The sequence below is a fragment of the Schistocerca piceifrons genome, chromosome 6 (genome assembly GCF_021461385.2).
Source record: "Schistocerca piceifrons isolate TAMUIC-IGC-003096 chromosome 6, iqSchPice1.1, whole genome shotgun sequence".
Classification (NCBI taxonomy): domain Eukaryota; kingdom Metazoa; phylum Arthropoda; class Insecta; order Orthoptera; family Acrididae; genus Schistocerca; species Schistocerca piceifrons.
This window is the reverse complement of record NC_060143.1, coordinates 198,709,127-198,725,865: the sequence shown is the minus strand read 5'-3', so window position 1 is coordinate 198,725,865 and position 16,739 is coordinate 198,709,127. Positions and strand designations below refer to the sequence as shown.

Sequence of the window (16,739 nt, the reverse complement as noted above, 5' to 3'; positions counted from 1 at the left end):
CAGCATGGAATGGCATTCAGCCAAAGGCAGAAGATCCTGATCCATAGGTTGGTCAGGAGCAGCTCCTGCCACCAGCGATCGGCCGGTTGATCGGCCGCCAGCAGTGCGCCTCGGCGACACAGAAGACGGCGATTTCCGCCAGGTGGTGCTGTAGATGGGACACGCCTTGGCGGAGAAGGAGAGGAACTGGGTTTCTTTGTAGCCTTCTTGGAAGTATGATGTTTAGAGGAAGGAGGAACCGATGGTTGGGAAGTTGCCATACGTAAAAACTCTTCACGAGTATGCTCTTTTTTCGAAGTCTTGGTGTCTGACTTTTGGGCTCGAGATTTAGCAGAACTCGACGAAGGGTGAGCCAGAGAGTGGGCAGGCGAAAGTGGTGAGGTTGAACGGGCGATCTTTGCGCTGGCCGATCTGACGACCGTGGCACTAAAGGTGAGGTCGCAAGTCTGCATGGCCGCCTCCTTTGTTGGCCGAGGAGAAGCAAGGACAGTGCTGTCGACTGGCGAATAATTTTCGAGCAGCAAAGGTCGACACCTTTTCCTTCACTCTAATTTCCTGGATGAGCTGTTCGTCCTTAAAAACGGGACAATCTCGAGACGAAGCAGTGTGGTCACCCATACAGTTGATGCAGCGAGGGGATGGAGGTGGACAAGCACCCTCATGGGCATCCTTGCCACACGTAACACATTTGGCCGGATTGGAACAGGACTGGCTGGTGTGATTGAACCGCTGACACCGATAGCAACGCGTAGGGTTTGGGACGTAAGGGCGAACGGAAATTATCTCATATCCTGCTTTGATTTTCGATGGGAGTTGAACTTTGTCAACTGTCAAGAAGACAGTGCGGGTTGGAATGATGTTCGTGTCAACCCTTTTCATAATCCTATGAACAGCCGTTACGCCCTGGTCAGACAGGTAGTGCTGAATTTCTTCGCCAGCCAATCGATCGAGGGAGCGTGTATAAACGACTCCATGCGAGGAATTTAAAGTACGGTGCGGTTCCACCCGGACAGGGAAGGTGTGTAGTAGTGAGGTACGCAGCAATTTTTGTGCCTGGAGGGCACTGACTGTTTCTAACAACAGGGTGCCATTCCGTAATCTGGAACAAGACTTTACAGGACCTGCAATTGCGTCGACACCTTTCTGAATAATGAAAAGGTTGACCATGGAGAAGTCGTGACCTTCGTCAGACCGAGAAACAACAAGGAACTGTGGCAACGATGGAAGAACTGACTGTGGCTGAGACTCAGTGAACTTACGTTTGTGAGCAGACATAGTGGAAGGTGAGGAAACCATTGCGGAAGAATCCCCCATGATTACCGGCGTCTCCGATGGCGCACTCCTCCCTTGTGGGGGCCCTCTCTGAGGGGGATGGGGGATGATGTGGAAAGGGAAGGTATGCAGCCCGGAAAGGAAGGAAGGCCACATTAGCTCGGGGTCCCATGCTCGCTACGCACGTATCCACAAAAGAGTTGTGGATCCCCTGGGGGGGAGGGGGGGGGGGGTGTACTGGGAGACGAAGGAGCTTGCACAGGATAGATTAGCATGGAGAGCTGCATCAAACCAGTCTCAGGACTGAAGACCACAACAACAACAACAACAACAACACTCGTACAATTCAATCTACCCTCGATATGCTGGAAAAATTTTTACGTTTAAAGCCGGCGGCTGACACAAAACGTCATCCGAAATTGTACTGAATGCTTTCTCAGAAAATTATTTTGAACAAATCAACAGTCATGAGTCCACTCGAAGCGTAAATGGTTGTAAAAGCATACTTGACCTCTTAGCAACAAACAATTCTGGACAAATAGGGAGTATCATGTCAAATATAGGGATTAACACAAAGCAGTTGCTGATAGGCTGAATACCATAACACCTCGAGAAAAGCATGCCAAATTTAAATAAACGCAAAATTCCCTTGATTGGCAAAGTTATTCAGAAGTTCGAAATATAGCACGTATTTCAATGCAAGATGCTTTTAATAATTTCCACAATGAAACACGGTCTCAGAATCTGGCAAAAAACCCAAAGAGATTCTGGTCATACATAAAGCACATCAGTGGCAAGATGTAGTCAATACCTTCACTGAGTGATAACAACTGTGAAGTCACTGACGACAGTGCCACTAAAGCAGAGTTATTAAACATTGTTTTCTGAAACTCCTTCACGAAAGAAGACTACATAAATATTCCCGAATTCCAATCAAGAACAACTGCCGAGATGAGAAACATAGAAGTAGATATCCTCCGTGTAGCACAGCAGCTTAAATCACTTAATAAAGGCAAGGCCTCCGGTCCAGATTGTATACCAGTCATATAATAGCTCCATATTTAGCAATTATATACACCTTCCAGAGTATGCTGATATAATAGCTCCATATTTAGAAATTATATACAACTGTTCACTCACAGAAAGTTCCGTTCCTAAGACTGGAAAATTGCTCAAGTCACACCAATACCCAAAAAGGGAAATAGGACTAATCCACTGAATTACAGGCCCATATCACTAACGTTGATTTGCAGTATTGTTTTGGAACATATACTGTGTTCAAACATTATGAATTACCTCGAAGAAAATGATTTACTGACAGATAGCACGGATTCAGATAACATTGTTCTTGTGAAACACAACTAGCTCTTTATACTCGTGAACTAACGAGTGCCATCGACAGGGGACGTCAAATTGATTCCATATTTTTAGATATCCAGAAAGCTTTTGACTGCATTTCTCCCTAGTGTTTCCTAATCAAACTGCGGCCCTATGGAATATCGCCTCAGTGTGCGACTGGACTCATGATTTCCTGTCAGAAAGGTCACAGTTTGTAGTAATAGATGGAAAGTCAATGAGTCTAAAAGAAATAATATCCGATGTTCCCCAAGGAAGTGTTATAGGCCCTCTATTGTTCCTGATCTAAATTAACGACACAGGATACAATCTGAGTAGCCGTCTTAAGATTGTTTGCAGATAATGTTATCACTTACCGTCTTGTAAAGTCATCAGATGACAAAACGAATTGCAAAATAATTTATTGTGCAAAAAGTGGCAACTGAACCTGAATAAAGAAAAGTGAACCTGAATAAAGAAAAGTGTGAAGTTACTCACACGAGTACTAAAAGAAATCTGCTGAATTTCGATTAAACGATAAGTCACACAAATCTAAAGGCTGTAAATTCAGCTAAAAACTTGGCGATTACAATAACAAATAACCTAACCTGGTATGACCACACAGATAATATTGTGAGTAGAGCAAACCAAAGACTGTGATTCACTGGCAGAACTCTTACAAGGTGCAACAGCTCTACTAAAGAGACTGCTTGCAGCACACTTGTCCGTCCTTTTCTGGAGTATTGCTGTGCGGTGTGGGATCTGTATCAGGTGGGACTGATGGATGAAATTTCAAAGGACGGCTCATTTTGTACCATCGTGAAATAGGGGAGATAGTGCCACAGACATGATACATGAATTGGAGTGGCAGTCATTAAAACAAAGGCTTTTTTCACTGCGATGGGATCTTCTCATGAAATTTCAATCACCAGTTTTCTCCTCTGATTGCAAAAACATTCTGTTGGCACCTACCTACATAGGGAGCAATGATCATCACAATAAAATGTGAGAGATCAGGGCTCACACAGAAAAATTTAAGTGCTCATTCTTCCTGCACGCCGTTTGAGAGTGGAACAGTAGAGACAGCTTGAAGGTGGTTCATTGAACCCTCTGCCAGGCACTTTATTGTGAATAGCAGAGTAATCACGTAGATGTAAATGAACTGTAGCATACGTTTAGAAATATAGGCCACCAAGCATTCGATAAATGTTATCTAGCAGAAATCTAAGGTGTGGAATATGAATCCCTACCAATACTGACATGATGTGCTAGACACTAAAGAACAATATAAAACTAATTATGGCTATTTCATAAACCCCACTCATCCTTAGTGTCTGGTATTTTACCATTGTCTTAATGAAAAGATATTTGTATGCTTTGCAGTACTAAAAATATAAATCTTGTACCACTTTCTTACTGCATTCCAGTTCATAAAATATCACAATTTAAACCAGTGATAGTCTTTAATGAGATTTCAGATGAATTTTAGAGACATAGCGTGTCGTGTATTAGATCTTCTCTGGAATGTCAGTTACATGAGGAGAGAATTCAATGTTCATTTTAAATACGGCAAACGACAAATCTGCTGCCTTATTGATTAACTCAGAGTTTATGTCATATTATAATAATATTCCAAAGAATTAATTTCCTAATCAGTCTTGTACCCATAAAAAGACAGGTGAAGATAATATCACTACCGCCATCTGCAATACATGTCCCACATACTACAGTGAAACCTCTTTATAACGTTCCTCCATATAAAGTTTTCCTCTATGTTACATCTGTTTTTTTCGGTCCCGACTAAAAGCCCGTATAAACAATTGAATTTTCCTCTTTACTGTGTTTCCTCTATATTACAATTTCCTCCATGTAACACTCATATTTTTGGAACCCTGGTCAATTATTTACCTCTTTATAACGTTTAAGTGACTGGATGTAGACGCATCGTTTTCCATTCTGTGGATTCACAGTTTGCACCGGCTCGGAAAGCCCACGCTCAGCGTACTTCATATGTCAGCGGCAGAACCTGGTCACGTGACACACATTCTGCTTGTGATCTTTTTGGCGCCATTTACTTTCACCCATCCACCTACCGGGCCCCATGTTTTAATTACAAAAAACTAATCATTCGATACATTGATCATTTGCAATCATATTACAGTGTTGTGAAAATTTAAAATGTCATCTATGGCACCATTTGTCAAAGCTGATTAGTGGTATCCTGATCTTCAGTAATGCCCTACAATTATTATTTGGAAGCCTTCCTCTTTATAGCGTTTTCCTCTATACAGTGTTCAGAATTTGTGGTCCCTTGAAAAATGTTGTATAGAGGTTTCACTGTATATGCAACTATTCACGGTATGTCACTAAAACTTGGAAGTAGAGAGAGGAGCACCACTGCATTGTAATTCTTGCTCCACTGCAAACATGGATATAGATATTAGGGTCAATGGAATGAGAGACAGCTGAAACGACAAACTGAACTAGGTCCCAGGGGCACTATGGCATTTTCTTCAGATACCATACAGAATCTGCACCTGAATTAGTCTTCCTCTTATTCAGAATCCCTCAGGCCTCCTAACAACTGTACTCTGTGATTCAAAGAAACTCTGTAGATCACATCATTTTACAAGAACAGCAACAGAAATTGCTCATCAAACTACCATTCAAGATCTCTGACATCCTTTAGCTCAAATGTAATGAGGTATCTTTAACTGAACAACCACTTCATGTCATCCAACAAGGATTCGGAAATTATTGGTCACGCGAAACTGAACTCACAATTTTCTCATATGGCATTGTAAAAGTCAAGCATCAATGCAATCAGGCAAATGCATTATTTCTAGACTGAACAATTTTTAAACTGATACTTCACAAAAGATTATTAACGCAAGCAAAATAATATGGAGAATCGAAAAAATTTGAAGGATACAGCATGTCATCTTGGATGGAAGACTTCAACAGATGCAGACATGATTTTAACAGTTGTAGACATGATTTTAGGTGTTTCACAGAAGAGAGTATTGGGACCCTTGCTGTTCACATGTATTCATGACTTGCCTGACAATATTAATAGTTGGTGAATGACAACCAGCCAAAAATACTTTTTACAATGTTTTATTTCAGTGCAATAATGGTTTTGGGTTACAATTCCTATCTTCAAATGGCTGACATTTTCAATTACATGGATGTTTTGATCAATAGCGTATTGTCTGCTCCTGCAGTAAGTTGCAGTAAATAGTAATTTGTTTTGATGTGGTCCATATCAATGGTAGGCAATGAAAAGCTCTATCTACATTTAGTTAAATTTTAAAGGAGAAGCAAAAACTGTTTCTTAAAAATAATTCATATAGAAGTGACACAGATAAAGTTGCTACATGTGTAACTATATAGTAGAAGCCTAGTTATTGACATATCAGAGTAACCCATGCATTTTCAAATCTCTCTTTGTTAAAGGAATTACTGGTTATTGGAATTAAAAGGTTTTCAAAGGCACATGAAGATTTTCATTGCCTATCACTGATATGGTTTTCCAGGTCGATGTATATGCTGCTGAATTGCACAATGTGTGTCCTGTTTTCCATGTCGACGTATAAGTTGTTCAACTGAAAACAGCACACATATTGTGTAAATTCAACAACATACACTTCAACCTAAAAAACCACATGGTACACAACAAAACAAATGAACATACATTGCAACTTATTGCAAGAACAGACACAATGCTGTTTATCAAAACATTTATGTAACGGGTAACTGGTAGCCCAAAACTGGCTATGGTACTAAAATAAAACATTTTAAAAATATCTTGTGGCTGGTTAAATCATTCACCAACTACTATTAATGACCATGATGTTCACAAGATCCAACATGGATAAAACAACATTAGTGTTAACAGTAACAGCAGCATTTTTGCAGGTGATGCAGTATCTACAATGAAGTATTATGGGGGGAGAGGGGAGACCTTGCGAAAATATTCAGTCAGATCTTGACAACATTTTGAAATGATGCATAGATTGGCAAACTGTTTTAAATGTTCAAAAATGTATAATTGTGGTTGCCTCAAAAAATGAAGTGACATCAATGAGTTACAACTGAAATCAGTCAACTTACACAAATACCTAGATGTAACAACTTGGATACAGAGCACACTTGTGACCCATCCCAGAATACTGAGGAACCCATATTACATAGGGCGAACAGAAGAAATTTAACGAATACAAAGAACGGGAGCACAATCGGTCACTTTTATTTGACTCACAACAGAGTGACACGGAGGTGCTGAAAAACCTGAATTGTCAGAAGACTGAGGATAAACACCAACTATCTTGTTGAAGCAGTATATGTGAGGAATCTGGAAATCAACTACAGCCTCTTTTTATCACTCCTGTAAGGACACCTAAGCTAATATTACAGCATGCTTAGAGGCATTTAACTAGGCATTCTTCCCATGCTCCACACACAAATTGCAAGAAACTCTAATATCAGATACAATGGAATACCTTCCACAGTGTATTTCATAAGCTACTTTACTAAGTCACTGAAGCCGGATTTATAAGTAACTTCTGTAGAAATATTATTATACAATCTTATCATACAGTAAATTTAGGTCTCACAATAGCTAATAACACAGAATCAAACATAATCTAAATGTTGAAGTTCATTTGGTGGGTACTGTACCTTGCAACTTGAACAAGTGCACAGAGTTTTCCGCCAGCCGTCAGAAAAAAATACAGCTCCAAGACATAATGCTGATGCAGGAGGAAAGGTCTGCAGAAGAGGACAGCCTGTGGCACAAGGAAAGAGTATGAGACCGGAGCTCAATAAAAATAGCATTTATACATTCACAAGAAACACAGGAAAGGAGAAGCCTGCAAACGAATCTAAAATTAGGTTAATGAAAAATATTAAGCTAAAAGGGAGTGAGACTCACAGTAAGCAGTGATTAGACTCTCACTATAAAGCATTTTGTTCTCTCTCTCTCTCTCTCTTTCTCTCACTCACTCACACACACACACACACACACACACACACACACACACACACACACACACACAAAACTTAGGAAGGTGTACAAAATTTGAAAAGGTGTATCACACTTGTGCAATCATAACCTCAAGCTGAAGGCTGTGATGATGCAAGTACAGATATTGTCAGTGTTTCCACAAAAACAGTTTGCGTTTTGTATTTGGCAATGCGTATCTAATGCGGATGGTGTATCTAAAGGAGAGTGCCAAAGTTACAGTGAGTTACGTGTAAGCATACACGACCTAGCGGCAATAGTATGAAACAAAGCAGAGTGAAATCACATGCTACAAGCTGTACTGAAGAGTGCTGTCACCTAGTGTCAAAGACATGAAGTAGTACAATGTAATCTTTTTGGTGTTATAAGTAAAAATTATTGAAGTGTAAAGAAACTGAGAATTTGGTTAACTGTAAGACAAAGAACTAAGCAATATTGTATAAAGCATTATGTATTTAAAGAGAGAGAAATGGCTAAGATTAAATAGCTGTGATGTAAGTTAGGGGAAGTATTGTGTGACACAGGATGCTGTGTGGTCCTGCCATTTTCAATTGTCGTAGTCTAGCAGAATTGTCGTTATGTTGCCTGTATTTAAAAGTCAAGGTGAAAAATTGCTTTTGCACAAGTGAGCAGACTTTATAGAGTCTCAGACAATTATATTAATAATAGAATAGATGGAAAAAAAAATCAATGTTACTTAGCTGTATGTCATCGAATGGATAATTGTGGCTCTGTTTCAGAATATAAGGAAAAGCCAGTATTAGAACGGTGATATGGATATTGAACGTCCCTTAACAGTTGCTGGCTGGGATTTCCTACTAAGCATTAGGCATTGTTGTGGTGCAAGCTGCCTCCAAGAGTCATAACTCTAACTGGTAGAGCAGTTTGCAAATTTACGTACCATTTTTGATGGAGTGCTCACCACAGCAACTGAAAACTTGATTACTTTTGCTCTTAGTGTAATTAGAATGTGAGATAAACTTGGGCAGCAGCCATTACCAAAAGTTAAGCTGTGAACAAAACTCTCTCCAGTGTGCCGTGTGAATTTTTTGAACAATTATTTCATTATTATTGGTATAGCATGTTACATGTTTTTTATTCACAAAGTATGAGACACTCCAAATTTGTTTCCTTCGAATGACATCTTCCCACATTGAAAACATTGTAAAGAAACATAAATATCTACAGTTGAGTTAGTGTAAACTGATCCCTGACAGTTGCATTGGGCTGGGCCTGGCAGCTTCGTGGGCCTACCTCAGCCAAAAACATAATGTGATTTTGTAAACACCTGTGTTGTCACAGCTCTATAGATGGCTATTATTTGTGCCTGCAGCCATTAGTACTTCACAGCTGAAAGCTGGCAACAGTGCTGTGAACTGTCAAGGATCATCTTACGCTGTCTCGACTATGGCTTTCTCCATTTAAAATATCATCTAGCTGAGAACTAAGACATGAAGTTGCCCTCAAAAAGTAATGTGCCAAAATGTCTATAAAAGAGCATAGGCACTGTGATAATAAAAATGAAAATTCAGTGAAAAAATACATTTGTTTTCACGTGCAACAAAATGTAAGTGTTTTTCAAATACCAAGGCAGGTTTTTAAAATTATGTTCAGCCCATTAAAATCAAACAGTGGAAACTCCAGGTAGGAATATCAACAACGTAGGAAAAGAGAGATTGCTACTTACTGTAAAGAAGACACATTATGCTGCACACGGGCACAATTAAAAAGACAAATACATAAAGCTTTCGGCCACAACCTTCATCAGAAGAAGAGGGACACACACCATTCATACACACAAGCAAGCACACCTCATGCAAGCATGACCACCAACACCTCATGCACGCATGACCACCACCCGCCATCTCCAGCATCTTGGACCGGAATGCAACTATCACATGGGATACAAGCAGCAATCTGGAGTGGTGGGGAAGGGAAAGGGATACTAGTGTACAGGTAGGGAGAGAGAAGAATACTTTTTGGTGGAGCATGCAGGGACTAGAATGCCAACAAGTGCAGCATCAGGAGGTTGTTAGGCATCGAAATGGGCAAAAAAGGAGTGAAAAAGGAGAGGAGCAGACAAAGATGGGCGGGTACTTTGGCAGAAGGCAGCAAAAAAACTGTGTGGGAGACGAGAATTGGGAGGAGATGAAGAACAGGGGGTGGACACTGTTGGGTGGAGGGTGTGGGGACAATAGGTTACCATAGGTTGAAGCCGTGATAATTACAGGAGCAGAGAATGAGTTGCAACGAAAACACCTATCTGTGCAGTTCAGAAAAGCTGCTGGTGAAGGGAAGGATCCAGATGGCTCGGATACCGAAGTAGCGATTGAAATCAAGTGTGCAGCAGGGCTGGTTAATGACATGGCTGCTTTCACAGGTGCCCCTGATGGGGCAGGATAAATCTGTGACAGGGCTGGAATAGGAAGTGCTGGGGTGGGTGGATTGGACCGATCTTGCACCTGGGTCTTCCAAAGGGACATGATCCTTGTGGTAAAGACTAGGGACTGGGAGTGGCATAGGGGTGGATTAGGATGTTGTGGAGGTTGAAGGGTGACAGAGCATCAATTCCGGAGGGGTGGGAAGTATTTCAGGTAAGATGTCCCTAATTTCGGGGTATGATGATAGGTAATCAAAGCCCTGGCCAGTTAACTATTTTCACATTATGATAACGTGACCTTATGCTTAGGTCCCTCAAAGTGATGCAACAATTAACAGCTCAGATAGTATTTCTTTCTCTACCCAACCAATGGTAATTTGCATGCACAGTCGTGTAATGAAGCACGCAGTGGTAAAAAATTTCATTGAGCAACTATTGCACATGATTGTTTTTGTTCCAATGTCTTGATGCCACACAATCAAACACACGTCATTCCTAATTAGAACAAAGCTAATTACTAGAAAAGGAATGGTAACATCAAAAGGTAAATACTCAGCTAAATTAAGGATGCCTTCCTGTCAGCAAATGCAATACAGTAAACTAAAATGTCACATACTGATAGCCGAATGTGCCCGACAAGTAGGTCTTTGTTCTGGAGGTAGAAGCTATGCTATTAAGAGTAGTGTGCTCATCGAAGTTTGGCGTCAGTACTTAAATCTCTGAAATAGCTGCGATACAGTATGGTGGAGATAGCACAATTAGTTACACAGCACAAACTATGCATCTTCTTCGGTGCAGTAACATCCAACAATATATCCAGATTCCCACACAGCCTGATATCCCACAAAATAAACAAACCTCACGTCTTTAAAAGAACACTCTGGATGCTTCTGGCTATTTTAGTTGTTGAGTCAGGGTGTATATGCGGACACGGAAAAAAATTCCCGGATAAAAATGTATTTTCTCCTGGGTGAAAATACACTTGTTCCGTAATAAGTGACAATATACTTTCCATCGAAACTGTAAAACTTATCATTCCTCTGAATAAATATGGTTTTACACAGCAAAGCAGAATTTTTCGGCACTTTAGACAACGAAACTCAGGGGGAAAAACACATTTTGGAAACATCTTTGATGTGCAGCAACATGTACGCTGCATATTTTCGTATTACGAAAGTATAACTTCGAATTCCACCAACAGGAAAAGTTAATAGTTTAAGTTAATATACATAGGGTTGCTACAAGAAAAGCACAGATTTCGCATATAATATTTGTCTCGAAGATTGTAAGCTACAAGAGAAGCTAAACTTTCACATATAATGTTGATCTGTTTAGCACATGTTAACGTTCTGTGATTTAAGAAAGTCCTCATACATTCTATCTAATGGTTCATATTACATAAAAGAAAATTTACTTTGAAAATAACGTTTTTCGAACCACAATTAGTAATATTTTCCCGTGACCTGTTAGAAATAGATTCATCTCAGCAGTTGCCAGAGAGCGCCATATCAGAGACGTCACCGCACTTGCGCAGCTACAGTGACGTAGGATGCCCGTATGTTTGTACGTGTAAAATATTAAAAGATGTGAAACAAATACTAACAAAGAGATAGAGGGGCTGGCCAGTACTTACCTCAGCTCAGTACAGCCGATAGATACACAAAAAACAGAACAGAAAATTTACGTTCCTAGCTTTCGGAACAAATGTTCCTTAGGAAAACAGGGAGGGTAGCAAGGATGGAGGCATGGTTGTCAGAGGGAAGCCAAAGATATTCTACTGTAAGTACTGTGCCAGCTTCAAACCAAAGAGGATGCATACAGAAGTAAAGAGGTATATAGTACAAAGATAAACACAACTATGTAGGATGAAAAGATGCGTGAATGGCTAAAGAGGAAAGGGAAAGAGGTGAAGACTGAAGAGTAAATGGGAGTGAGGTTGTTTAACGTAGGTCCAGTCCAGGGGGATGGCGGGATGAAAGGATGTGTTGGAGTGCAAGTTCCCATCTCCGCAGTTCATAGGGACTGGTGTAGCAGGTTCCTAGGTCCCTAGAATTATGCTGGAGGGCATGATCCGCTACTGGGTATTGGACATCTCCTAGGCGGACAGTTCGTCTGTGTCCGTTCATGCGCTCAGCCAGTTTAGTTGTTGTCATACCGATGTAAAAGGCTGTGCAGTGCAGGCATGTCAGTTGATAAATGACGTGTAGTTTCACACGTGGCCCTGCCTTGAATTGTGTATGTTTTACCAGTAGCGGGGCTGGAGTAGGTGGTTGTGGGGGGATGCATGGGGCAGGTTTTGCAGCGGGGTCGGTTACAGGGGTAGGAACTGCTGGGTAGAGAAGGTAGTCTGGGAATATTGTAGGGTTTAACAAGGATATTACGGAGGTTAGGGGGGCGACGAACGGCAACTCTGGGTGGTGTGGGGAGAATTTTGTCAAGGGATGATCTCATTTCAGGGGTTGACTTGAGAAAGTAATATCCCTGGCGGAGTACTTTGTTGATGTTTTCGAGGCCAGGATAATGTTGTGTGACAAGGGGGATGCTTCTGTGTGGTCTGGGGATAGGAACATTGTTGTTGGACGGGGAGGAATGTATTGCTCGGGAGATCAGTTTGTGGACAAGGTCTGCAGGATAGTTGCAGGAGAGGAAAGCACTGGTCAGGTTATTGGTGTAATTGTTGAGGGATTCGTCACTGGAGCAGATATGTTTGCCACGAATACCTAGGCTGTAGGGAAGGGAGCGTTTGATGTGGAATGGATGGCAGCTATCAAAGTGAAGGTACTGTTGTTTGTTTGTGGGTTTGATATGGGCAGAGGTGAGGATGTAAGCTTCAAGAAGATGAAGGTCAACATCCAGGAAGGTGGCTTGGGTTTTGGAGAAGGACCAGGTGAAATTCAGATTCGAAAAGGAGTTGAGGTTATGGAGGAAATTAAGGAGTGTTTCTTCACCATAAGTCCAGACCACAAAGTTATCTATAAACCTATACCAGGCCAGGGGAAGCAGCTGTTGGGTCTTCAGGAAAGCCTCCTCCATGCGGCCCATGAAGAGGCTAGCATAGGACGGAGCCATCCTGGTTCCCATGGCCGTTCCCCTGATATGTTTGTAGATCTGGCCTTCAAAAGTGAAGTAATTATGGGTGAGGAAGTTGGTAAGTGTAATAAGGAATGAGGTTTTTGGAAGATCTTCGGGTGGGCGTTGGGAGAGGTAGTGCTCAAGGGAAGAGAGACCATGGGTATGTGGGATGTTTGTGTAAAGGGACGTAGCATCTATGGTGACAAGAAAGGTTCCAGGTGGGAGTGGAGTGAGAATGGATTTGAGGCGTTCTAGGAAGTGGTTTGTGTCTTTGATGTAGGATGTGAGTCTGCGGGTGATAGGTTGGAGGTGTTGGTCCACCAGAGGTGAGATACATTCTGTTGGGGTTTTGAAGCCTGCCACAATCGGACGGCCAGGATGGTTCTCTTTGTGGATTTTGGGTAATGGGTAGAAGGTAGGGGTACGTGGCTCAGGTGGAGTGAGTAGGTCTATGGAAGCTGTTGTGAGGCCTTGTGAGGGACCTTTAATTTTTAGGATTTTCTACAGCTCAGTCTGGATGGAGGGAATGGGATCCTGGGTAACAGCTTTGTAGGTTGAGGTGTCGGAGAGTTGACACAGTCCTTCTGCCACATACTCCACACGGTCAAGTACGACAGTTGTAGAGCCTTTATCCGTCGGGAGGATGACAATAGAGCGGTCTCCTTAATGACGTGGGATTCAGATGGGGTGATGTTGGGGGTTGTCAGGATGTTCTTCAAGAAGAACTGGAAGGCAACACTGGATGTGAGGAATTCCTGAAATGTCTGCAAGGGATGGTTTTGGGGGAGGAACTGTTCTAGACAGGGTTCAACACTGGGTCTAGTATTTGGGGACTGTGTTTGGGTAGTGAAGTGATATTTCCAGTTGAGGTTCTGGGTGAATGAGAGGAGATCTTTAACCAGGGCAGTGTGGTTGAATTTAGGCGTGGGGCTAAAGGTTAAGCCTCTCATTCACCCGGAACCTCAACTGGAAATATCACTTCACTACCCAAACACAGCCCCCAAATACTATACCCAGTGCTGAACCCTGTCTAGAACAGTTCCGACCGCCTTCTCAAAGGGATCCTCCTCCCCTCCCCCAAAAAGCATCCCTTGCAGACATTTCAGGAATTCCTCACATCCAGTGTTGCCTCCCAGTACTTCTTGAAGAACATCCCGACAACCCCCAACATCACCCAAGCTGAATCCCGTGCAATTAAGGAGCTGAAAATAGACCGCTCTATTGTCATCCTCCTGGCGAATAAACGCTCCACAACTGTCGTACTTGACCGTGTGGAGTATGTGGCAGAAGGACTGCGTCAACTCTCCGACACCTCAACCTACAAAGCTGTTACCCAGGATCCCATTCCCTCCATCCAGACTGAGCTGCAGAAAATCCTAAAAATCCAAGGTCCCTCACAAGGCCTCACAACGGCTTCCATAGACCCACTCACTCCACCTGAGCCACGTACCCCTACCTTCTACCTATTACCCAAAATCCACAAAGAGAACCATCCTGGCCATCCCATTGTGGCAGGCTTCAAAACCCCAACAGAATGTATCTCACCTCTGGTGGACCAACGCCCCCAACCTATCACCCGCAGACTCCCATCCTACATCAAAGACACAAACCACTTCCTAGAACGCCTCAAATCCATTCCCACTCCACTCCCACCTGGAACCTTTCTTGTCACCATAGATGCTACGTCCCTTTACACAAACATCCCACATACCCATGGTCTCTCTTCCCTTGAGCACTACCTCTCCAACGCCCACCCGAAGATCTTCCAAAAACCTCATTCCTTATTACACTTACCAACTTCATCCTCACCCATAATTACTTCACTTTTGAAGGCCAGACCTACAAACAAATCAGGGGAACGGCCATGGGAACCAGGATGGCTCCGTCCTATGCCAACCTCTTCATGGGCCGCATGGAGGAGGCTTTCCTGAAGACCCAACAGCTGCTTCCCCTGGCCTGGTATAGGTTTATAGATGACAGCTTTGTGGTCTGGACTCATGGTGAAGAAACACTCCTTAATTTCCTCCATAACCTCAACTCCTTTTCGAATCTGAATTTCACCTGGTCCTTCTCCAAAACCCAAGCCACCATCCTGGATGTTGACCTTCATCTTGTTGAAGCTCACATCCACACCTCTGTCCATATCAAACCCACAAACAAACAACAGTACCTTCACTTTGATAGCTGCCATCCATTCCACATCAAACGCTCCCTTCCCTACAGCCGAGGTATTCGTGGCAAACATATCTGCTCCAGTGACGAATCCCTGAACAATTACACCAATAACCTAACCAGTGCTTTCCTCTCCCGCAACTATCCTGCAGACCTTGTCCACAAACTGATCTCCCGAGCAATACATTCCTCCCCGTCCAACAACAATGTTCCTATCCCCAGATCACACAGAAACATCCCCCTTGTCACCCAACATTATCCTGGCCTCGAAAACATCAACAAATTACTCCACCAGGGATATGACTTTCTCAAGTCAACCCCTGAAATGAGATCATCCCTTGACAAAATTCTCCCCACACCACCCAGAGTTGCCTTTCGTCGGCCCCCTAACCTCCGTAATATCCTTGTTAAACCCTACAATATTCCCAGACTACCTTCTCTACCCAGCGGTTCCTACCCCTGTAACCGACCCCGCTGCAAAACCTGCCCCTGCATCCCCCCACAACCACCTACTCCAGCCCCGCTACTGGTAAAACATACTCAATTGAAGGCAGGGCCACGTGTGAAACTACACATGTCATTTATCAACTGACATGCCTGCACTGCACAGCCTTTTACATCGGTATGACAACAACTAAACTGGCTGAGCGCATGAACGGACACAGACGAACTGTCCGCCTAGGAGATGTCCAATACCCAGTAGCGGATCATGCCCTCCAGCATAATTCTAGGGACCTAGGAACCTGCTACACTGTATGTGCCTTTTGGCTTCTCCCACCCAACACCAGTCCCTCTGAACTGCGGAGATGGGAACTTGCACTCCAACACATCCTTTCATCCCGCCATCCCCCTGGACTGAACCTACGTTAAACCAACCTCACTCCCATTTACTCTTCAGTCTTCACCTCTTTCCCTTTCCTCTTTAGCCATTCACGCATCTTTTCATCCTACATAGTTGTGTTTATCTTTATACTATATACCTCTTTACTTCTGTATGCATCCTCTTTGGTTTGAAGCTGGCACAGTACTTACAGTAGAATATCTTTGGCTTCCCTCTGACAACCATGCCTCCATCCTTGCTACCCTCCCTGTTTTCCTTTCCCTGTTGCTTCATAACCTGGGTTGTGAGTAACTGAATCTACTTTCCCTTCTTCCCTTCCTTTCCCCTCTCTCCTCCCTGATGAAGGAACATTTGTTCCGAAAGCTAGGAACGTAAATTTTCTGTTCTGTTTTGTGTATCTATCGGCTGTACTGAGCTGAGGTAAGTACTGGCCAGCCCCTCTATCTCTTTGTTAGTATTTGTTTTAAAATATTAAAAGATCTTTCTTACATTATGTAAGAAACAAGACATCAGAGAATACTCCAAGAGCGTCGGAATTTCGTGAACCATAGTAAAATGCACAGTTCGCCTTAAAGCGTTCATTCGTATGTCCAGATTCCTAATCCAGCCCTCGACCTGATATTAAGCTTTTCGGTGTGGTTTTC

General features: G+C 42.6%; 1 protein-coding gene across 2 annotated transcripts in view; it reads right to left on the bottom strand.

Annotated features, from left to right (window-relative positions):
• The window catches only part of LOC124802460 (putative E3 ubiquitin-protein ligase UBR7), an 81,486-nt gene that overhangs the window by 24,510 nt on the left and 40,237 nt on the right, over positions 1–16,739 (bottom strand). For both annotated transcript variants that reach the window (XM_047263245.1, XM_047263244.1), the window contains one exon: positions 7,288–7,394. In XM_047263245.1, coding sequence (XP_047119201.1) covers positions 7,288–7,394 — 107 coding nt within the window. The remainder of the gene's footprint in view (positions 1–7,287; positions 7,395–16,739) is intronic.